We start from the raw sequence: 23,176 nt of genomic DNA, 5'->3' as shown, positions 1-23,176 counted from the left end.
GAGCTGAGATGGCGCCACTGCATTCCAGCCTGGGTGACAGAGCCAGACTCTGTCTCAAAAAACAAACAAACAAAAAAATGCAGGCAGTAACAACGACTGGGCTTGTAATGGGCTACTGGGAGAATCAGATGAGACAACAGACTTGGAAGTGTTTTGTAAACTCGAGGGATTATTATTTCTTGATTGGAGAAAGAGGAGACAGCATTTGGTGACGAAGTCATACAGGTGGATATCAGGGAGAGTGATCAATCGAAGGATGGGAACTGGAACTGAGAACCCAGCAGGTACTTCTAGGAAGACTCAGCAGTCAGTGGTGACGGTGGCTGAGAGCTCCTGGATGCGCCAGGCGCTGCAGGCCTTGCACAAGATGTGCCCATCCAGCGGGTAGCAGCCCTGACACTCGCCCTCAGAGGAGAGCAGCAGCCCACACTCCTGTTGAAAAGAAGCAACAATTGGCCGGGTGCCATGGCTCATGCCTGTAATCCCAGCACTTTGAGAAGCTGAGGCAGGCGGATCACAAGGTCACGAGTTCAAGACCAGCCTGGCCAATATGGTGAAACCCCGTCTCTACTAAAAATACAAAACTTAGACAGGCATGGTGGCCAGCACCTGTAATCCCAGCTACTCAGGAGGCTGAGGCAGGAGAATCACTTGAACCCGGGAGGTGGAGGTTGCAGTGAGCCAAGATCGTGCCACTGCACTCCAGCCTGGGCAACAGAGCAAGACTCTGTCTCAAAAAAAAAAAAAAAAAGAAGCAACAGATTTCCATCAACCCCAGACCTCTGTGTTCCCCCCTCTCATGCTCTACCCAGCACCCTAGACACTGCCAGCCCCTTGCACGTGCTGGGGGCCCCTGACCTCGCACTTGTAACAGCCAATGTGAAAACTTCGATCCAGAGCAACAATTCTCACAGTCTCCTCCTGACCTGGCTCAGGCATTATGGCCCCACCACACACTGAGCATCTTGGGGCAAACTTCCTGCGGGGGAAAAGAACCAAGAAGGCCATCAAGCCTTGGGGTTGCAGGGCACCAACGATGGAACCCAGAGAAGGTGGGGCACAGGAGGGAATCAGAGAGGCCAGAGGTATGGCCTTAGGTCTTGGGGAAGGGATGATGTCAAAGAGAATGAGAGAGGCCACGTGCAGTGGCTCTAGCCTGTAATCCCCCCACTTTGGGAGGCCAAGGCAGGAGGATCGCTTGAGGCCAGGCGTTCAAGACCAGCCTGGGCAACACAGCAAGACGCTGTCTTTATTAAAATACAAAGAAGAAGACTGGGTGCAGTGGCTCACACCTGCTATCCCTGCACTTTGGGCGGCTGAGGCAGGTGGATCGCTTGAGCTCAGGAGTTTGAGACCAGCCTGGCCAACATGATGAAAGCCTGTCTCTACTAAAAATACAAAAAAAAAAAAAAAAAAAAAAAAAACTAGCCAGGTGTGGTGGCACACGCCTGTAATCCCAGCTACTCGGGAGGCTGAAGCAGGTGAATCACTTGAACCCAGGTGGCGGAGGTTGCAGTGAGCTGAAATCCTGCCACTGCACTCCAGCCTGGGTGACAGCGTGAGACTCCATCTCAAAAAAAAAAAAAAAAAAACAAGAAAACTAGCCAGGTTGGCCGGGCGCGGTGGCTCACGCTTGTAATCCCAGCACTTTGGGAGGCCGAGGCGGGCGGATCACGAGGTCAGGAGATCGAGACCATGGTGAAACCCCGTCTCTACTAAAAATACAAAAAATTAGCCGGGCATGGTGGCAGGCGCCTGTAGTCCCAGCTACTCGGAGAGGCTGAGGCAGGAGAATGGCGTGAACCCAGGAGGCGGAGCTTGCAGTGAGCCGAGATCGCGCCACTGCACTCCAGCCTGGGTGACAGAGCGAGACTCCATCTCAAAAAAAAAAAAAAAAAAAAAAGAAAACTAGCCAGGCATGGTGGCGTGTGCACCTGTAGTCCCAGCTACTCAGGAGGCTGAGGTGGGAGGATCACTTGAGCCCAGAAGTTGGAGGCTGCAGTGAGCTATGATCATGCCATTGCACTCCAGCCTGGGCAACAGAGTGAAATTCCGTCTCTAAAAAATAACAATAACAAAGAACGAAGGAGAGCCAGGGTTGGAAACAGGAAGAGACAGTCCTGGGGCATGAAGAGATGAGAGAGACAGGAAAGGTCAGACATCGTGAGACAAGGTGGAGGCCGGGCCTCACCTGTGAAAGTCCTCAATGCAGTGGATCTGGCTCGTAGCGTCCACCGTGAAGGGGATGCCATCGAGGCCGCGGTGACACACCACACAGGTGAAGCAGCCAGGGTGGTAGGCCTTCCCCATAGCCCGCAGGATCCGGTCCAGGATGGGCTGGGAGCACGTGGCACATTTCTCCAGGGTGGCCTGTTGAGAAGGAAGGCAGGAAGATTTGGGAGCAGGCGGGAGCCATGGCAGCTCAACAGGAACCCCAGCAACCCAGCCATCTAATTTCTGCAGCCCCCTGCATGTGATTCGGTGAAAGGCAGACTTGAGCAGATCTGAGTTTAGGTCCCAGCACTATACACGGTATTTAAACACTATGAGAAAAACAGGAATCAGGCTGGGTGCCATGGCTCACGCCTGTAATGCCAGCACTTTGGAAGGCCAGAGTGGGCGGACTGCTTGAGGCCAGGAGTTTCAGAACAGCCTGGCCAACATGGCGAAACCCTGTATCTACTAAAAATACAAAAATTAGCTGGGTGTGATGGTGGGCACCTGTAATCCCAACTGCTCGGGAGGCTGAGGCATGAGAATCGCTTGAACCAGGGCAGGCTGAGGTTGCAGAGATCACGCCACTGCACTCCAGTCTGGGCAACAAGGCGAGACTCTGTCTCAAAAAAAAAAAAAAAAAGAAAAAGAAAAAGAAAAACAGGATCAGTAGTAATACCTGCCTCACAGGGGTGTCGTGGGAATCTAATACATTCTCTTTAACTGTAAGACGCTCCACACTTTTAAGAGCTGCGTCCTTCCCTTCAGCCACCAGTGTTAAGCTACTTGCTTGATACTTGCAGAATTCCTCCCTGTTTGTACATCACTTTCAGTCACCTAGCTTTTAGCACCGTTCCTCCTTTGGGCTGGGACACTCTAGTTCCCACCTTGGATGGAAGAGCCCTGCATCCAGCCACTGACTCCCTCCCCCCAGCCCCAGCCACTCACCACGTAGCAGCCCTCGCAATACGCCCTCCTCTCCACGGCGTAGAAATGCTGGCCGCGAAGCTGGGCCCGGCATGTAGAACACACAAAGCAGCCCACGTGAAAGACGCGATCAAGGGCCACAACCCCAGCCCCATCCCCAACCACATCTTCTCCGCAGCCACCACACTGGCCTGAGGACAGGGAGAAACAGCATCAGTCTTCACAGACCCAGGAAGCCACTGTCCCCTCTGTCTCCCAGCCTCCCTTCCCACGTCCCACCAGCCCCACAGCCTCAGCTCACCAAAGTACTCCCCGCTGGGCGGGTGGTTCATGTCGTGAACCAGCTTCTTCGTCAGCCTGTCCAGCTCATCCTCTGGAGGCTGGCTCAGGGGCACCTGGAAAGTGGGAATCGGGCTCGGTCCTACTCTAGCTCCTGAGGCTGTAATACCAGGGTCCTCAACCCCCAGGCCGTGGCCTCTTAGGAACTGGGCTGCACAGCAGGAGGTGAGCAGTGGGCAAGCAAAGCTTCATCTGTATTTACAGCCACTCCCCATCACTTGCCTGAGCTCCGCCTCCTGTCAGATCAGCAGCGGCATTAGATTTTCATAGGAGCGTCAACCCTATTGTGAACTGTGCGTTCGAGGGATGTAGGCTGCGAGCTCCTTATGAGAATCTAATGCCTGATGATCTGTCACTGTCTCCCATCACCCCCAGATGGGACTGTCTAGTTGCAGGAAAATAAGCTCAGGGCTCCCACTGATCCTACATGATGGTGAGTTGTATAATTGTTTCGGTATATACACCGAAACAATTATATATATTATATATTATATTATATATGTTATATATTATATTATATATATTATATATTCTATTATTATTATAACAGAAATAAAGTGCACAATGAATGTAATGTGCTTGAATCATCCTGAAACCATCCCCCTCCCACCCCCTCCCACCCCCTCCCATCCCCCTCCCCAGTCCATGGAAAAATTGTTTTCCCCAAAACTGGTCCCTGGTGCCAAAAAGATTGGGGACTGCTGTAATGTCTCTGAAGGTGGCCAGGCAGTTCCAGCTAGAAAGCTCATGTGAGAACATAGCCCAGGGGCCCATAGGCAGTTCTTTTTTTTTTTTTGAGACAGAGTTTTGCTCTTGTTGCCTAGGCCAGAGTGCAGTGGCGCGATCTCGGCTCACCACAACCTCCACCTCCCAGGTTCAAGTGATTCTCCTGCCTCAACCTCCGGAGTAGCTGGGATTACAGGCACGCCCCACCATGCCAGGCTAATTTTGTATTTTTAGTAGAGACAAGGTTACTCCATGTTGGTCAGGCTGATCTTGAACTCGCGACCTCCGGTGATCCACCCACCTCAGCCTCCCAAAGTGCTGGGATTACAGGCGCGAACCACCGTGCTTGGCCCCAGTGGGCAGTTCTATCCTGCTCCCCTGCACCGCCCTGCCCTGACCCCGCACTGCCCTGCCCTTACCTATTCCACATCCCAGATCTCTGACTCTGCTCCAAAACCAGCCCCTTGGCCAGGCGCGGTGGCTCACGCCTGCAATTCCAGCACTTTGGGAGGCTGAGGCGGGCGGATCACCTGAAATCGGGAGTTTGAGACCAGCCTGGCCAACAAACTGGGGTTTTAGTGAAACCCCGTCTATACTAAAAATACAAAAATTAGCCAAGCGTGGCAGCGCGTGCCTGTAATTCCAGCTATTCGGAAGGCTGAGGCAGGAGAATCACCTGAACCCGAGAGGCAGAGGTTGCAGTGAGCCAAGATGGCACCACTGCACCCCAGCCTGGGTAAACAAGAGCAAAACTCTGTCTCAAAAATAAAAAAAAGCCCCCTAAAACACCACCAGCCACCCCACCCAATCAGTGTCCCATTGTCTGTAGGGCCTGAAATCCCAGTTCCCCAGGGCTTACCTGGGGCCCGTGCTCGCCTCCTCTTCCTCTTCCTGCAGGGCCAGAGACCCCAGCAGCTTCCTCTTTGGCCCCTGGCCCTGGCTCTCTCTGGCTCCTATAGCCAGGCCCCCAGACTTCACCTCGGCCTGGGAGAGGAAAGTGGGGGCCCGGGAGGGGCCCAGAGGCCTGAGAGGCTCCCCGCCTGGGTGGGCCGCAGCCCCTCACTGGCTGTGCCACCTTCACTTGCACGGGGAAGGCCGGGCCAGCCGGGGTGCTGGCGGTAGCGTAAGAGGCTGGAGTGGGGCCCCCATAGGAAGAGGCTGGGAGCGGCGAGGCTGGGTTCGGCTTCAGGGAGCCCGTGCGGTAGGCAGGAGGTGGCAGGGGCTCGTATGCCTGAGGAGAAATGCAGGCCAGAATTCCTAAGCAAGGACCCCATTCCAGGACCCACATTTGTGGAAATGACCCTGGGTGTGGGGAAGTACAGGCTTTTGCATTTGACAAGGTCCCGTCCTCAAGTGGCTGACATGTTGGTACTTGCAGCCATGCTTCCTCCATGCTGGGGTGTACATTACACACATGGGGGGATCGGGCTGGGTCTAAGAGTCCAGAGAAGGGAGCAGGGTGCTGATGGGGAGGAGGGGCAGAGTCACCTGTCGGTCTGGTCGCCGTGGAGCATGACCCCGACCCCCATTCAGCTCGGCCAGCGTGCTGCTCAGCAAGTCTATCTCGGTGTCCAGGCTTCCGGGGCGAAGGCCCCCCCTGTCTGCAGGGAGCCCCTGAGGATGGAGCCAGAGCAGGAAGAATGCAAATTACCATAGGCCTTCTCCTGTCCTGGGTCCCTCAGACTCGGTTCTAGGGGACCCCTCACGTCCCACCCCACAATCCCAGTTCTCACCTGCGTGCGCTGGAGTACTCCATGGGACCCCACCCAGGCCGGCCCCCGTTCCTCCGGTCCCCCTGGGGCCTGGTAACACTGCTCAGATGGGAGGGGGCAAAAATTGACCCTGGGGTGGGGCTGGAGTGCTGGGTTGAGGGAAGAGAGATCAAAGGTGGGGTGGCGGAGGACAGGAGGGGTGTACATTTGGGGAGCCGCCCTCTCTGCCCCTCGTTACCTCCTCCCCCAAATCTAGGGTCCCAAGAGAGCACAGACGGCTGTTCCCCCCGGCTTGGGGAAGGGGCAGGAGGAAGCAGGCAGGGCGGGAGACTGGAGCTGGAGGACAGAGGTGAGCGCCACAGCTGGGTGGCTCTTCTGTCTCAAGAGGGCTGCCTTACCTGCTCCCTGGGCCGGTGGTGGCCCCGGGGTGCCTCGGGGGATCGCCCTTCCCTGAGGGGCTCTGGCGGGCTCCGGCTGCTTCGGGGGCAGCCAGGTGGGCCCCGACATGGCCTGGAACGGGGGACTCCAGACAGCGGTCTTGAAGCCCCGAGCCTCTGGCCTTCACCCCCTCTTCCGTCCCGCACTTCGTTTGGGACTCCAAAAAAGAAAACTTTTTCTGGCTTTTTTTTTTCCTCTTCCTCCCTAATTTTGGGGACGACCACGCCCCCGATGACGTCATCACATTCCTGGGGGAGGGTCACGTGGCCCCCTAGGCCCTAAACTGCCATTTCTCCCCGAGTCGGCCCCCTCCTGCCGAGAAGGGAGGGCTGTCCGGGGGAGCCCGAGTCACTGGGGGTTGCGGGCAGCTGGGGATGGGAGGTGCGGGCCCGAGCCAGCCTCCAAGTCCACGGATGCGCCCGGGCCCCGCGCCCCAGCCCTGCACGTGGCAGCCTCGCTGCGGGAGGCTGAAGGCCCCGATCTCCACCCCTCTACAGAGCTCTCCCTTCCCACCCCCTCCCTCTCAGCTACCCACCAGCACTGCTCAGCCAGCCTGTAGTGTTTTGGTCTTTTATTCATGGTCAGCAGTTAGAAAAATAAAACAGAACGAAAACATCACCACCCCAGTGGGTCGGTGAGTCTGGCCAAAGTGGGGAAACTGAGGTAGCCCAGAGTCACGGAGGAGGCCTGGCCCCTAGCGTCAAGGCACCAGTGAAGGGAGGCTGCGGACTCCCTCCCCTGCACGGTGGGGACAGCCACCCAGAGTAAGTGCTGGGGTCCCTGTGCCAAAGAAGGTGGGCGTGATGCCCAAGCCCAGGATCCCCTTCAAACCTCCCCTGGGCTCCACGTCCCAAGGGCAGGGCCAAGGGACACAGTGCTTCCCTCCTCCTCTTCCTCCTCCTCCAAGGATCAGGATAGGCCACCTGCCTGGGCCCTCTCTACCTAGCCCTGGAGGCAGGGGCATCAGAGATCAGTGCAGGTGACTGGAGTGACCCCATGAACCAGCAGCGTGGGGCCCAGGTCTCGGGTTAGAGTCTCCAGTAGCGCCAGGTAGCGGGGGTATCGGGCAGGATCGGCGGGCGGCCGAGGCAAGTACAGGAAGGTGAGGGCTGTGGTGGGGCCCTCAGCATCCCCACCCTCCGGCCCACCCGGCCCTCCTCCTGTGCCGCGCCCCTGCTGGGCCCGAACCAGGGCGTTGGCACTGCGTGCCAGGGCCTCTGCCTCCGCGTCTCCCCGCCCACTGTTCACAAAGTCCCCTTCCTCCTCTGCCTCGGGTTCCCCGGCCCTGGCCCCCTCGCCCCACACCACCTCCTGCACCTCAGCCCGGATCCTCAGTTGGCTCAGCAGTGCCCGCAGCCGCCCCTCGGCCGCCCCAGGCGCCTCCCGAGGCCCCAGGCACAGGAAGATCCGGAGCCGGGCGCTATGCCAAGCAGGCACCATGCCCAAGATGGTTGCCATCTGCAGCAGGAAGAGGCCACAGACATCCACGTAGCCGGGCCCACCCCGGGGCCGCAGCAGGTTGAGGGGCCACACGTCCACGTGGTGCAGCTGAGAGGTGCCCCCAGACCCCCGGCTCAGCCGCTCAGGGGGCAAGGCCCCGCTGGCCCGGGCCAGCACCACATTCTTGTTCATCTTGAGGGCATCGGCCACCGTGGCCACGTAGTCCTGGGGACTGAGAGCCCGGGGGCTGCCAGGAGCCCGGGGAGGAGGGAACAGGGTGCTCAGAGCTGGGGAACTGCCCTCCCTGGTGCTGTCTGCAGGCTCAGAGAAAGCTGGGTCTGTCAGAAAATGGTCCTGCGGGGGAGCATCATCATAGAAACCCAGGACCAACGTGTTGGGCTTCATGCCACCTGGGGGCAGAGCGGGGAAGGCAAGAACAGACAGGAGTCAGGCTCACAGGCTAAGTTTACACCACGCTCCCACACACTGACAGCAAGGTGTGTCAGCCATAGGTATGACATTCCCACTGTGTACGGGCTCTTACAGCAACATTCTGCACATTTGCATAATGACTTTTCATTTTTCCTAAACACTTTCACATGCACTTATTTTATTATCTCGGTGACTAATTCCTCCACTTAAACAGGCAAAGTTCGCATTAGGATTCTTGCCACTAATGAGCACTCCAATTCTATGAAGAGTAGGATGCTGTCCACTCCCGGCTTCTAGCAGGGCATCTGTTTCATGGTAGGGGATGCGAGTTTGACTCCGTTGTGCAAATCAGACACCCTGATCAGCCAAGCTCATGACCTGAATCCCCAGGGTAATAGCGTCCCAGACTCTGCTATGGGAAGATGAGAAAATGGACCAGGCAGGGCGCAGTGGCTCACACCTGTAATCGCAACATCTTGGGAAGCTGAGGCACATCGATCACCTGAGGTCAGGAGTTTGAGAACAGCCCGGCCAATACGGTGAAATGCTCTCTCTACTAAAAATAGAAAAATTAGCCGAGCATTGTGGTGGGCGCCTATATAATCCCAGCTACTCAGGAGGCTGAGACATGAGAATTGCCTAAACCCGGAAGGTGGTGGTTGTAGTAAGCTGAGATCACGCCACTGCACTCCAGACTGGGCAACAGAGCGAGACTCCATCTCAAAAAGAAAAAAGAAACAGGGCTACCCAGGATGTTTACTGCAGTAAACCCTAACCCTAGTAGGTTTTACCAAAACCCTAATCATGGTGGTTCATTGCATGGTATCCGCTTACCAGGGGCTATGTCCTGTAGAAAGCACTTTGTATTTTAACTTATTTGAACCTTGAAGTAATGCTATGAGGTAGGTAATATTTAGTCTCCTCTTTTTACTGATAAGGAGCCCAAAGCACCAAGCAATGAAGTCACTCGCCCACAGGCTCACATCTGGTAGGTACTGGGGCAGGTAGGTCAACGCAATCCGCCTCCACCCAGCATGAGAGGCCACACTCTGAGCCACCGAGCTAGGCACGTGCCAACCACAATGCTCCAAGTCCCTGCTGACAAGCTCTTGGTTCTTAATTTTTAGTATATGTGCTGCCGAAGCGAGCACATTGGTTCTTAATTTTTGAACAACCCTTGTGGAATCAGATAATTGCTCCCTTGAACCAGGCTGAGTTTACAGGGAGACGCGGAGACCTCTTCCAAGACCCCTTCTCATGAAACAAACATTGCTCAACCCATAAATCAAATTTTCTATGACAGGAGAATCCACCATTTAAAGGAAATACTTTTCCTCTTATTGGAATAGGTTGGTGCAAAAGTAATCGCGGGTTTTTTTTCCCATTAAAATGGCATCCCAGCACTTTGGGAGGCTGAGGCGGGCGGATCACCTGAGGTTGGAAGTTCGAGATTAGCCTGGGCAATGTGGTGAAACCCCATCTCTATAAAAAATATACAAAAATTAGCTGGACATGCTGGCATGTATCTGCAGTTCCAGCTACTTGGAAGGCTGAGATAGGAGAATCGCTTGAACCCGGGAGGCAGAGGTTGCAGTGAGCCGACATCGTGCCACTGCACTCCAGCCTGGGCAACAGAGTGAGACCCTGTCCAAAAAAAAAAAAAAAGCAAAAACCGCAACTGCTTTTGCACCAACCAGATATCTTCCACAGGAAAAATTTCATGAGCATTGTGGTCTCTGCACAAAAAGTGAAGACCAGGCTCTCAGATGCTCTGTGGGTCAATGATGCTTGATGACACCCCAAAACATCTCGGCAGGTGTGAACTCCAGCTGATCTTGCAAAATAAACTAGTCACGCCCCCTCCTGAGTATTTCTCAGGGTTCTGATTTACACTGAACTGGGCAATGTCCAACACTGTTGAACTTTAGCCAGACTCTGAATAGAGAAGGAAGCATGCACTTTGGTGACGGGCACTGGTCCAGGATTAAGGGAGAAGGCAGTGACTGAGCATAGATAACCCTGGTGGCCTCAGCGCTAAAAGCTGAGAATTCACCGCTCCATCCACAAACTTCCACCCCACACAGCCTCCAGCATCCTTTGTGGCTTCGGGTGGCGGGGGCAGGGGAGACATGTTATATCTCCTACATCCCAACCCCTTTCAAAGTCTGGCTGAATTACCATCTCTCTGCAAAACCTTTGCTGGCCACATCAGTGTATAGTGGCTGGCCTGCCTTCCTCTGAACACTGGTAGTTAAAAACCATCTGATTTGATGAGGCAGCTGCAGATTCAAATAATGCTCCATTGTCCCCAAAAATACACTCTTCAGTGCCCACGCCCCAGTTTTTGGATCAGAAAAAAAGAAAGAAGGAAAGGCCAGGCACAGTGGCACAATGCCTGTAATCCCAGCACTTTGGGAGGCCGAGGCGGGTGGATCACCTGAGGTCAGGAGCTCGACACTGGCCTGGGCAACATGGTGAAACCCCCATCTCTACTAAAAATACAAAAATTAGCCAGGCATGGTAGCACGTGCCTATAGTCCCAGCTCCTTGGAAGGCTGAGACAGGAGAATCACTTGAACCTGGGAGGTAGAGGCTGCAATGAGCCAAGATCGTGCCACTGTACTCCAGCCTGGGCAAGACAGAACAAGACTCCGTCTCAAAAAAAAAAAAAAAAAAGAAGAAGGAAAAAAAAACCGCAATAGCATCGCCCACCCCATCGCTAGTCCCTAGCATCTCCTATTAGACCTTATCACACACTGTCTGAGGCTATTATCTTTGAGCACTGTCTTATCTGCTCTCGACTATAAGGTCCTTTTGCAGTTTGCAATCTGTGGCTGACTCTCTAGGGGAGGGCAGCGGAGATTTGAAGTGGCCACAGAGGAGGGCCGAGGGCATCCAGGGAAAAGCAGCTCACCGAGGCCGGAGATTCGCAGCAGATGCTGAGCCCCCTGGCGCACAGAGGGTGAGAGGGTTAGATCCACAAAAGCCTTCACCTGGGCACGGTCCACCAGGCTGAGCCATGCCCCGTACTGTGGCTGTACAGGGTCCGAGGGCAGGGCGTCTACAGAGAAGATGAGGAAAGGAAGGTAGCCAGTGTTGGCCAAACTCAATGTCTCCTAGAGTCCAAACCACAGATGGGCCTGGGCAGGGCTATGGCTGCTTGGAGGGGTCATGGGAAAGGAGATAAAAGGGGCAGAGGGGCTGGTGTCGTGGCTCATGCCTGTAATCCCTGCCCTTTGGGAGGCCAAGGTGGGAGAGTTGCTTGAGTCAGGAGTTCTAGACCAGCCTGGGAAACAAAAAGAGACCTCATCTCTACAAATTAGCCAGGCCTGGTGGCACACACCCGTAGTCCTAGCTACTCAGGAGGCCAAGGCAGGAGGATTACTTGAGCCCAAGAGGTTGAGGCTGCAGTGAACTCTGATGGCACCACTGCCCTCCAGCCTGGGTGACAGAGCAAGACCTTGTCTCAAAAAAAAAGGGGGGGAGGGGTTCTGGCCGTGGTGGCTCACACCTACAATCCCAGCACTTTGGGAGGCCGAGATGGGCGGAGCATTTGAGGTCAGGAGTTCGAAACTAGCTTAGGCAACATGGTGAAACCCCTTCTCTACTAAAAATACAAAAACTAGCCAGGCATGGTGGTGTGTGCCTGTAATCCCAGCTCAGGAGGCTAAGGCAGGAGAATCACTTGAACCTGGGAGGTGTAGGTTGCAGTGAGCCAAGATCATCCCACTGCCCTCCAGCCTGGGCAACAGAACGAAGCTCCATCTCAAAAAAAAAGGGTAGGGGGAGAGAAGGATGGGAGTGAGTGAGTGAGTGGGAGGGCAGCTCACCAAGGTCTCCCAGGGTGACGTGGCCCAGCACATAGAGCCCCCCCTTCTTAAGCTGGTTGGCCAACCGCAGCAGAGGCAGGGCGCCCCGGGGGTTCCCCACCAGGAGCAGCAGCTGGGGCCGCCAGAACTTCACGTGATCCTTCCGGACGTCCAGACGGAGCAGATACTTACGCACCTGGGTATAGGGGTGAGGCGGTGGGGAAGTGGCAGGATCAAATACACAGCCCCGTTCAGCGCCTCCTGGACGGGAGCACCAACTCCAGCCAAAGAGAGGGGTTCTTTGACCACCTCCCGTCTCCCCACCGCCCCACCAGCTCCCCGTACCTGGTGGAAAAGCAAGGCCTGGCTGACATAGCCCCAGCTACTGGGGCCTCCTCGCGCGGTGAGCAGGGCAGCCAGCAGACCCATGAGGAGCAGGGAGCCACCGGCCGCGCCAGGACTGATGAGGAACATCATGAGCAGGCAGGAGGCCACCCCCAGCAGGCAGGTGTGCCAGGAGAACAGGCTGAAGGTGGGGCTGCGGGCATGGAGGGGAGGAGGGACGGAAACTCAGGGCTGGCCGCACGCGAGGCTGCAGTCCCCAGCCCCACGCCTGAGCCCGAGTCCTCCCTGTTTTCCCATTCCTCCCTTCTTCTCTCTGGGGACACAGGTCTCTGAGTCTCTCACCGGAAGTTGGGAGCCGAGGCCCACTCCAGGCTCAGGCAGGACAGGTCCACGGCAGCATAGGCCACCAGGTAGAAGACAGTGACCACAGCAGCCAGCGTGTTTAGCTTCCCGGCCAGAAGAACCAGCTGGGCAAGGGCCAAGAGGCGTGCCGTTGATCCAACGTGCCAGTGTACCCCCAAAATGCCAGTGAACACCAAAGAATGCCAGTGTACCCCCAAAGTGTCAATGAGCCCCAGAAAGTGCCAGTGAACCCTGCAAAGGCCAGTGCACCCCCAAAGTGTCAATGAACCCCCAAAATGTTATTAAACCCCAAAAGTGCCAGTGTATCCCGTGTCAGTGAACCCCAGAAAGTGCCAGTGTACCCCCAAAGTGTCAGTGAACCCTGGAAAGTACCCGTGAACCATGCAAAGTGCCAGCACATCCCCAAAGTGTCAATGAACCCCAGAGAGTGCCAGTGCACCCCAAAGTGTCAGTGAACCCTGAAAAGTGCCCGTGAGCCCTGCAAAGTGCAAGTATACCCCCAGTGTCAATGAACCCCAGAAAGGGCCAATGCACCACAGAGTGCCACCAAACCTCCAAAAGATCAGTGAACCCCCACAAAGTGTTGGTACATCCCACAGAGTGCCAGTGAATCCCTCAAAGTGCTGGGGCACCCCACAAAGTGCCAGTGAACCCTGAAAAATACTAGTATACCCCATAAAGTGTCAGTGAACCCTGCAAAATGCCTGTGTACCCCGAAAAGTGCCAGTGAACCCCCCAGGGTGCCAATGAACCCTGCAAAGCACTGGGGCAACCTGCAAAGTGCTGGTGAACCCCATAAAGTGCCAGTGAACACTGCAGAGTGCCAGTGCACCCCCAAGTGCATACGCATTTGTCTTTGCATTTGTCTCCCAACCTGCATCTAACTGCACCCCCATCCTATCAGCTGGTGGGGTGAGGGAAAGGGCCCCTTGAAGGAGAAGGCTCACCTGCACCAGGCCCCAAGAATACAGTACAGCCGCCCAGGGGTTTCCCCCTCGGGACACAACCTTGGCCGGCGCCAAGATCACTCCTAGAAAAACAGAATCCACAGCAGACACATCAGCCAGGGCTCAGCGGGGACAGACAGACAGACAAGGGAAGGCGTGCTCTGAGCCAGCAAGGAGGCAGAGAACCCACCAAAGAGGTCATCCCGGGCCAGGGCATGGAGGATGCGGGAGGCACCAATGAGCGAGCTCATGGATGCTGAGAGCGCCGTGGCATAGATTCCGATCAACACCAGTGGGGGCCACAGACTGATGGCACGGAAGAACCCATAGTCTTCCTGCAGCAGGGTCCTAGGAAGGAGGAAAAGGAGGACATGGATGATCATGCGTCATGGGGTAAGAAAATCTCTAGCCATGATCTTAAGGATCAGACTCAGATATCAAACGTGCTAAAGGGATACGCCTGGTATTCACTGGGCGGCCTTGGATTTAATCACTCAGTGGTTTTTTAAGAGACAAGGTCTCACTCCAACCCCCAGGCTAAAGTGTAGTGCTGTAATCATAGCTCACTGCAGCCTCGACCTCTTGGACTCAAGCAATCCTCCCATCTCAGCCTCCCAAGTAGCCAGGACTACAAGCATTTGCCATCACACCTAGCTAATTTTTGTATTTGGCGGGAGGCTCTTGCTCTGTTGCCCAGGCTGGTCTGGAACTCCTGGGCTCCAGCGATCCTCCTGCCTCAGCCTCCCAAAGTGCTGGGATTACAGGTGTGAGCCACCTCACCCGGCTGTCATACCTAATGGTATATGCACAAGAGGCCAAATATTTGTGGAAATGCAAACTGGGTAGAAAGCCACTACCCACCCTCACTCCCAAGCTGAGTGCCTGCAACAGTACTGGGTCCACGGCAGCTGCTGGCTATCAATCGCCGGTTGTCAATCGCCAGTAGCCACCGTCCACCCCAACAAGCTGGGTTTCTGCTCCCCAGCCCCCCAGCCTGTGTTTCCCTTGGTGACCCAGGTGCACCAATCTTGTTCGACACTCCACCCCCATCCCTCCCCAGACACCTGTCACAAGTGAAGCTGGAGAGAAAGAAAAGCAGGACATAGACGAAGAAGGTGTAGGCGACGGCGACGATGGTGCCCAGAGGGATCGCCCGGCTGGGGTCCTTCAGCTCCCCTGGAGAGGGGGGAGCAGAGGGAGTGAGGTCAGCCCTCCAGCCATCCCCCTGGGTCCCTCACGGTGGCAGCCCCAAACCCCCAGGAGGCAGCAGGCAGGGACTCTCACCTGACATGTTGGCCCCAGCCATGATGCCTGTACAGCCGTTAAAGAGGACAGCAAAGACGCTGGCAAAATTCATCATGGCTCCCGTGGTGTAGTCCTCAGCATAGCCAGCTAGGAGGATCCTCCCAGGGAGGAGAGCGCATCAGCATCCCTCTCAGGGATCCAGGCCTCTTAGCCACCCTCTCCACACATTCCCACGGTCCTCTCGCCTCCCCTGCACTGCCCTCACTAAGACCCCAGCCTGTTCCTGCACTGGCCCTGGGTCAGCCAGACACATTGCCACGTCCCCCCAATGCTCCGATATTCCTCCCTCCAGACCTTAATCCATGCTCTTTTATTTATTTACTTATTTTTTAGAGACAGGGTCTTGCTCTGTCATCCAGGCTGGAGTGCAGTGGCACCATCGTAGCTCACTGCAACCTCTACCTCCTGGGCTAGAGCGATCCTCCTGCCTCAGTCTGCCAAGTAGCTGGGACTACAGGTGTGCACCACCATGCCCATCTAACTTTTTAATTTTATTTATTTATTTATTTTGAGACGGAGTCTCACTGTGTCACCCAGGCCAGAGTGCAGTGGTGCGATCTCAGCTCACTGCAACCTCTGCCTCCCAGGTTCAAGCAATTCCCCTGCCTCAGCCTCTCAGGTAGCTGGGATTACAGGTGCCCGCCACCACACCTGGCTAATTTTTGTATTTTTAGTAGAGATGGGGTTTCACCATGCTGGCCAGGCTGATCTTGAACTCCTGGCCTCAGGTGGTCCACCCGCCTCGACCTCCGAAAGTACTGGGATTACAGGCGAGAGCCACTGCACCCAGCCTACTTATCTTTTTGAGACGGAGTCTCGTTCTGAAGCCCAGGCTGGAGGGCAGTGGTGGCGATCTTAGCTCACTGCAGCCTCTGCCTCCCGGGTTCAAGAGATTCTCATGCCTCAGCCTCCTGAGTAGCTGGGACTACAGGCGCACACCACCACCCCTGGATAATTTTTGTATTTTTATTTTATGGTTTTTTTTTTTTTTTTGGAGACGGAACCTCACTCTGTTGCCCAGGCTGGAGTGCAGTGGTGCAATCTCAGCTCACTGAAACCTCCTCCTCCTGGGTTCAAGCAATTCTCCCTCAGCTTCCCGAGTATCTGGCACTACAGGTGCAAGCCAGCATGCCCAGCTAATTTTTGTGTTTTTAGTAGAGACAGGGAGAGGGTTTCACCATGTTGGCCAGACTGGTCTCAAACTCCTGACCTCAGGTGATCCTCCTGCCTCGGCCTCCCAGAATGCTGGGATTACAGGCGTGAGCCACTGCACCTGGTCTCAAGCTCTTTCCTGAGACGCCTTCCCTCTCTGCTTCCGGCTCCTGGCTGAATCCCCCACCTGTCTATCTCAGGCCACCTCCAGCTCCCTGGCTCCTGCCCTCCCCAGCCCATAGTCAGGCCTCCCTTCTCTCCACTCCTGGGAGATCCTGATCTGTTTAAGTCATGCTGGGCCTTACTGTGCTATTTAACTAATTCTTGAATGCACGTCTCTCCTCAGCTAGAACACAAGTTCCTCTAAAGCAGGGACTGTTTTGTGGGCTTCCTCCTGTGCCGCCAGCCAAACACACGCTAGACAGGCTTGAATTAAACTGCACTGCTCTGCAGTCCAGACCTCCTGCCTTCCATTCCCTCTGACACCTGTGCTCATCCAGAGATTTTTAAGGGCCCAGCCCCGACGCTTGCCCACCCCTCACCCCGAGATCCCTGCCACGGCAGTGCCCAGCTCACCACCCAAGTTGTCCTTCAGAGTACTGCTGTTGAAGCCGGTGAAGTGGCCAAGCCGGGGCGGCAGGGAGGAGCCATTGGGGCCAGGCCGAGGGGTCAAGGGGATGTCCCTCGGCCCCACAGCCACAAAGCTGATGAGCACGGAGGCCAGGGAGCCGGAGACCAGCAAGAATGTGAGGAATGAGGCCCGGGCGTAGAGGCCGGCTCCCAGGGTGCAGACCCCACCCACAAGGCCCAGCAGCAGGGAGCCATACAGCAGGTTCCAGCCGTAGCCCTGGGGCAGGACCCGGAGCCCACTGGGCCCTGTGGCATCTGGAGAGAGGTAGGGACAGAGTTAGAAGGCCCAATCCTAACGCACCCCACTGGCTGGGCATGGTGGGCGGCTCATGCCTATAATTCCAGCACTTTGGGAGGCCGAGGTGGGAGGATCACTTCAGTCCAGGAGTTTAAAACTAGCCTGGGCAACATTGTGAAATCCCAGCTCCACAAAAACTGCAAAAATTAGCCAGGCATGGGGAGGCATGCCTGTAGTCCCAGCTACTGGGAGGCTGAGGTGGGAGAATCGCGTGAGCCCGGGAGGCAGAAGTTGCATTGAGCCGAGATGGTACCACTGCACTCCAGCCTGGGTGACAGAGTGAGACCTTGTCTCAAGAAAAAAAAAAAAAAAGAAGGGGCGGGGCGCTGGGGCTCACGCCTGTAATCCCAACACTTCGGGAAGCTGAGGCAGGTGGATCACTTGAGGTCAGGAGTTCGAGACTAGCCTGGCCAACACGGTGAAACCCCGTCTCTACTAAAAATACAAACATTAGCCAGGCGTGGTAGTGAGTGCCTGTAATCCCAGCTACTCAAGAGGCTGAGGCAAAAGAATCGTTTGAACCAGGGAGGCAAAGGTTGCAGCGAGCAGAGATCACACCACTGCACTCCAGCCTGGGCAACAAAGCAAGACTCCATCTCAAAATAAATAAATAAATAAATAAGAAGGGACCCAGCCCTAACCATGACCCAGAGCAAGACAAGCCCTCCTCTGCCCACCTGCTATCAGAGAGACCACCTTCCCCACTTCCCTCTTAGCTCCATCCTAGCATCTTAGCTCTCCCTGGTGGTCTCTGTCAATTTTAAGAATCTTAGCCCAGTCTCTCCAATTAGATGGCTAGCTCCCTGCAGGCAAGGACAATCTCAGGGATGTCCACATCTCCTGCACGATGCTGGCCACACAGCAGAAGCTCCAGAAAGCCAAGGTAATGGCTCAGTCTGCCCCTATCCTGGAGAGGACCTTCTCCCTCACGATCCCACACTCCCAGACCCTGCAAACCCGCAGCACTGCCCAGATCGGACAGAGCACAGACCGGCCCCGAAGACATCAAGCACAGACTCCACCAGCCCCAGGAGGGAGACAGCACAGCCACAGACGTTAGCCAGGTAGAACATGAGCCCAATGCTGCCCCCGACCTCAGGCCCCAGTGTGCGGCTGATCATGACTGAAAGTGGAAGCAGGGGTGAGCATTAAGGGAAAAGACTGAAATCGACGTGAGGAAGTTGCCATAGCTCCAAGCACTGAACCCGAGTGCAGCCAGGCCCCAGCCATGTGGCTTTGCCCAAGTCACTCATATCCTCTGAGTGCCAGTTTCTGCATCTGTAAAACAATCACTGCCTAACAGATGAGATTGTTGGATTAGAAATTGGCATCAACGTGCAGGGCAACGTTGATCTCCTTCACTACACCAGCCTGCCTGCTGCACATTTATTAAAACTTGCCCTGCCAGGCCAGGCACAGTGGCTGACGCCTGTAATCCCAGCATTTTGGGAGGCTGAGGCAGGAGGATCACTTGAGGCCAGGAATTCAAGACCAGCCTGGGAAACATAGCAAGATTCCATCTCTACAAAATATTTAAAAATTAAACAGGGGTGGTGGTATATGCCTATAGTGCCGGCTACTCAGGAGGTTGAAGCATGAGGATCACTTGAGCCCAGGAAGTCGAGATCGCAGTGAGCTATGATGGCGCCACTGCACTGCAGCCTGGGTGTCAGAGTCTTGCTCTGTTGCCCAGGTTGGAGTGCAGTGATATGATCTTGGCACGCTGCAACCTCCATCTCCCAGGTTCAAGTGATTCTCATGCCTCAGCCTCCTGAGTAGCTGGAATCACAGGCGGGTGCCACCATGCCCAGCTAATTTTTGTATTTTTAGTGGAGACGGGCTTTCACCATGTTGGCCAGGCTGGTCTCAAACTCCTGGCCTCAAGTGATCCACCCACCTCAGCCTCCCAAAGTGCTGGGATTACAGGCGTGGGCCACCGCACCCAGCCTAAAAAAATTTTAAGAATGAAAAAAAACACTTGTCTTGCCCCTGAGCCAACAAAGGTAATGGCCCCTTCCACACCCTCCCTAGCAGGCAGAACAGCCCAGACCCCAGTCCATCGATGTTGGAGGATACAGTAGGCTCCGCCCCCCTGCACGGCTCCATTGGTGGCGATGGCACAGACAGAGAGGACGGTGAGTGCCAGGATGAAGTAGGCAACCAGCAGCATGGCCAGGGCCTGCAGCAGCCCAGCATGACCCACCACGAACCCTGAGGCAGGAGCAGCAAATCAGGTCACAGGGGACTCACACCCCATATCCCCAACCCCCTGGTTCTGCAGAGCTCCAGGGTGGAGCTAAATGCAAGCCCACAGGGAGCCCCTTCCCAAACCCTTCAGCTATCCCAATCCCATCTCCACCCCTCCCCATCATGTCCTCCCATACTACAGTCAGTCCACACCAGCCCCAGGACCCACTCACCAATCCTCAGAAAAACAACTATGCTGAACATGGACAGGACAGTGGGCACCACCACACCCAGGAAGGTGGACAGCTTCCGGGCAGACGCCCCTCCAGGACCCCCGGCCCCATTGGCAGGGAGGGCAGCCCCCTCCTCCCCCAGGAGCCGGTAGGCCAGCAGAGGTGAGCTCTCACTGGCCATAGCTCAGCACAGGTAGAGGAAGCCACAAATGGGTTAGGTGACCTGCAAAGGAGATTATGTTGCATCAAAAGCACCCCCACAGAGCCCGCCCACCCCCAAAGACCACTAATCAAATACCCCGAAGCCTCCCCAAAATACAGAGCTGCTCTCTACTAAAAATACAAAAATTGGCCGGGCTCGGTGGTTCATGCCTGTAATCCCAGCACTTTGGGAGGACGAGGCGGGTGGATCACCTGAGGTCAGGAGTTCGAGACCACCCTAGTCAACACGGTGAAACCCCGTCTCTACTAAAAATACAAAAATTAGCTGGGCATGGTGGCTCATGCCTGTAGTCCCAGCTACTTGGGAGGCTGAGGCAGGAGAATCCCTTGAACCCAGGAGGCAGAGGTTGCAGTGAGCCGACATCGCGCCACTGCACTCCAGCCTGGACGACAGAGTGAGACTCCGTCTCACAAGAAAAAAAAAAATTAGCCAAGCGTGAAGGTGCATGCCTGTGATCACAGCTACTTGGGAGGCTGAGACACGAGAATCGCTTGAGTCCTGGAGGCGTAGGGCTGCAGCGAGCCGAGATCATGCCACTGCACTCCAGCCTGGGTGACAGCGAGACCCTGTGTCAATTAAAAAAAAAAAAAAAAAAAAAGAGAGAGACAACCGCAAGGAAACAGGAACGCACGCACCCACACCCTGCTTACCGGCAACTCAAAAAAGCCAGTGGCCTGCAAATGGTACCAGCCACTGCCCCACAAAAGTTGGTACCCCAAACCCGTCAGCAGGGGTTTCAAGGTCTCTCCCAGCTCCTGGGGGCCACACCTTCCCTTATGTTCCTGAGACTAGGGATGGCACCGGTTCTGGAAAAGGGCAAAGGTTCTCTGACGGCACAGGCTTCTCCAGCCTCTCCTTCCTTAACTAGCAATGCAAGAGGAAGCAAATCTCCCAAAAGGGAAGTAAGTTACGGGCAGGAGAGCCTTCCCCATCCTCTCCTTCGGTGTCCTGAGCTGCCCCTACCAAGCCCCCCAATGCAATCACCCCACCCACAGGCAACAAGAAACTTCCAACTCTTTCAAAACCCCACCCTCCGTCAATCCTCTCCCTCGACCCATCTCAGACCCCCTCCTCCTCGCCTTAGCCTCCCCAGATTCCTCCCATCCACACGAGGCACCCTGCCTACAAACTCTACCAACCCAAACACACTCTAGCAAAACAGAAACACAGACCGGCTCCCACCGAGCGACACAAGGTCCCCGGGTCCTCCTCCTCCCCCAACCCGGGCTCCTGCCCCTTTGCGCCCGCTGGGGTGCAAGGGAGCCAAGATATCCTTCTTCCCGGCCAGGTGCACCCCACAGCTCAGGGGCCGCGGGGCGCTCACTCACCCACCCGCAGGACGCAGCGCTCGGGGGCGATCCCCGCGAGCCGGGGGGCTCCGCCTCAGGCGGAGAGCGCACGGGGGCCGGAAAAGACAGCTGCGGCTACCGGGATGCCAGGCCCGGAGCCTGTCCCCACCCCCACCAGCACGCGCGCGCTATTGGTCCCCGTCCTCTGCCCCGCCCTGTGGGCGAGCCCGGGGAAGCCCGACCCTCTCTGCGCTCCCCTAGCATGCTCTGCTCCAGCTCCACGTGCGCCCGGGGATGCAATGCAGCCCTGCAGACAAGCGTCTCCGGCAGGACGTGGGCCGCGGGTCTCGGAGCCTCCTTCACTTACGTGCAAACAATCGTCGCCGCAGGGGCCGGACCCCAGTCCGAGCTCCGAGGCGCCGTGAGCAGCCACCCCCCTAAAGGGGGCGTGTGAAGACGGCGGAAGGCGGCAGGGAGGTGGGCGGGGCTGCAACACCTGGTCCAGGTGCATCACCGGGAACTCCGGCCCACTTCGTTCGGGGACTTCTGGAGTTCTAGTCCTCCAACCTTTCAAAGCCCTAGAACCTCCACCGGGTCCCAGCCTCGCCCCTCACTGGCTGCGGGGATCCTCCCTTCGCGCCCGATGCAGCTGCGCTCTTTGCTTCCGCCACCGGAGGGAGCCATTGGCCGCCGATCTGGGCCCAAGGTCGCTTTGCACCGTCTGATGCTCGCTTTCTTGCCTCCCTGCAGTGTTCTCACCTCCAGCAGAAATCCTAGAGCCTGTGAACTCTACTGAGAGCTGAGACTCCTTCTTCACTCTTTACAGATCCCATGAACAGCAGTACGGCCTACCAACGCGTCCTCATGTGTAAAATGGGCATAAACTTGAACCTCCCTCCGAAGGCTGTGAGTTCAGTGAGCATTTAATAGGCACTTTAGAACAACCCTAAAGGTTCGATAAATTATCCCTTGCAAATAGCACTGCATTAAATTAGCCACTCTGTGAGGTAGGTACCGCTATTTCAATTTTTCAGATTAGGAAATTGAAGCTTGGAAAGTTTCAGATACATTTCCTTTTTTTTTTTTTTTTTTTTTTTTGGATCCAGGAACTATTATTACACAGGCTGGAGTGCAGTGGCGCGATCTCGTGTCACTACAACCTCAGCCTTTCCGGCTCAAGCATCCTCCTGCCTCAGCCTCCCAAGTGCCTGGAACTACACAGGCATACACCACCATGCCTGGCTAATTTTTAAATATTTTGTACAGACCGGGTTTCGCCATGTTGCCCAGGCTTCTCTGGAACTCCTGAACTCAAGCGTGCGCCTGCAGTCCCAGCTACTTAGGAGGCTGAGGCAGGAGGATCACTTGAACCTGGGAGGCAGAGGTTGCAGTGAGCTGAGATCGCACCACCGCACTCCAGCCAGGGCGACAGAACGAGACTCTGTCTCAAAAAAAAAAAAAAACTTTTTCAGAGTCAGTTATAAGCACTCCCTTGGTATATACCCTGGCCTGTCCATCACTGAACTCTGCTTCCGTAAATCTCAACCTCCACCTTACCCTGTTACTCTGTGGTTTTGCCTTGGACCTTGTCTTCATCAATGACTGCAGCCCCTCCCCTTCAGTTCACCTTTTCTACTGCGCTTATTAAAGAAAAAACTCTGACTCTTGTTTAAACAGTAAGTCAGGCTTTATTCAGGACTATTTTGATTGGCACAAAGAAGGTGGCGAGGAGCTGGGGGTGGTGGGTCACGCCTGTAATCTCAGCACTTTGGAAGGCTGAGGCAGGTGGATCACTTGAGCCCAAGAGCTCCAGACCAGCCTGGGAAATAAAGTGGGACTTCATCTCTACAAAATTTTTTTTAAAAAGTGGGCCAGGCACGGTGGCTCACGCCTGTAATCCCAGCACTTTGGGAGGCCGAGGTGGGCAGATCACGAGGTCAGGAGATTGTGACCATTGTGGCCAACATGGTGATACCCCATCACTACTAAAAATACAAAAATTAGTTGGGCGTGGTGGGGTGCACCTGTAATCCCAGGTACTCGGGAGGCTGAGGCAGGAGAATCGCTTGAACACGGGAGGTGGAGGTTGCGGTGAGCTGAGATCTCGCCATTGCACTCCAGCCTGGGTAACAAGAGCAAAACTTCAACTCAAAAAAAAAAAGAAGAA

General features: G+C 55.7%; 2 protein-coding genes across 14 annotated transcripts; both read right to left on the bottom strand.

Annotated features, from left to right (window-relative positions):
* Positions 1-149: 149 nt before the first annotated feature.
* TRIP6 (thyroid hormone receptor interactor 6) lies at positions 150-6,883 on the bottom strand. Its single transcript, XM_055292660.2, has 9 exons — positions 6,317-6,883; positions 5,940-6,067; positions 5,695-5,820; positions 5,066-5,437; positions 3,443-3,536; positions 3,163-3,332; positions 2,192-2,370; positions 859-979; positions 150-432 (listed from the first exon to the last, which is right to left on the bottom strand). The coding sequence occupies exons 1-9, from the start codon at positions 6,423-6,425 to the stop codon at positions 301-303; spliced, it is 1,431 nt and encodes a 476-aa protein (XP_055148635.1). The 5' UTR covers positions 6,426-6,883; the 3' UTR covers positions 150-300.
* Positions 6,884-6,912: 29 nt separating this feature from the next.
* SLC12A9 (solute carrier family 12 member 9) lies at positions 6,913-21,181 on the bottom strand. Of its 13 annotated transcripts, none has more exons than XM_063646293.1 (16): positions 21,049-21,170; positions 20,371-20,526; positions 20,170-20,268; positions 19,498-19,720; positions 19,154-19,288; positions 18,069-18,200; positions 16,726-17,034; positions 14,977-15,084; positions 14,757-14,868; positions 13,883-14,040; positions 13,693-13,775; positions 12,725-12,849; positions 12,383-12,575; positions 12,059-12,233; positions 11,143-11,289; positions 6,913-8,206 (listed from the first exon to the last, which is right to left on the bottom strand). In XM_063646293.1, the coding sequence occupies exons 4-16, from the start codon at positions 19,676-19,678 to the stop codon at positions 7,320-7,322; spliced, it is 2,745 nt and encodes a 914-aa protein (XP_063502363.1). In that variant the 5' UTR covers positions 19,679-19,720; positions 20,170-20,268; positions 20,371-20,526; positions 21,049-21,170; the 3' UTR covers positions 6,913-7,319. The 13 variants fall into 13 exon arrangements, with proteins under 13 accessions (XP_063502363.1, XP_063502364.1, XP_055148616.1 ...); XM_063646294.1 differs by having other exon boundaries at positions 21,053-21,169; XM_055292641.2 differs by lacking the exon at positions 20,170-20,268 and having other exon boundaries at positions 21,049-21,181.
* Positions 21,182-23,176: the final 1,995 nt, after the last annotated feature.

The sequence above is a fragment of the Symphalangus syndactylus genome, chromosome 9 (genome assembly GCF_028878055.3).
Source record: "Symphalangus syndactylus isolate Jambi chromosome 9, NHGRI_mSymSyn1-v2.1_pri, whole genome shotgun sequence".
Lineage (NCBI taxonomy): Eukaryota > Metazoa > Chordata > Mammalia > Primates > Hylobatidae > Symphalangus > Symphalangus syndactylus.
Note: the sequence above shows the minus strand (reverse complement) of the source record. Positions and strands in the feature narration are given on the sequence as shown.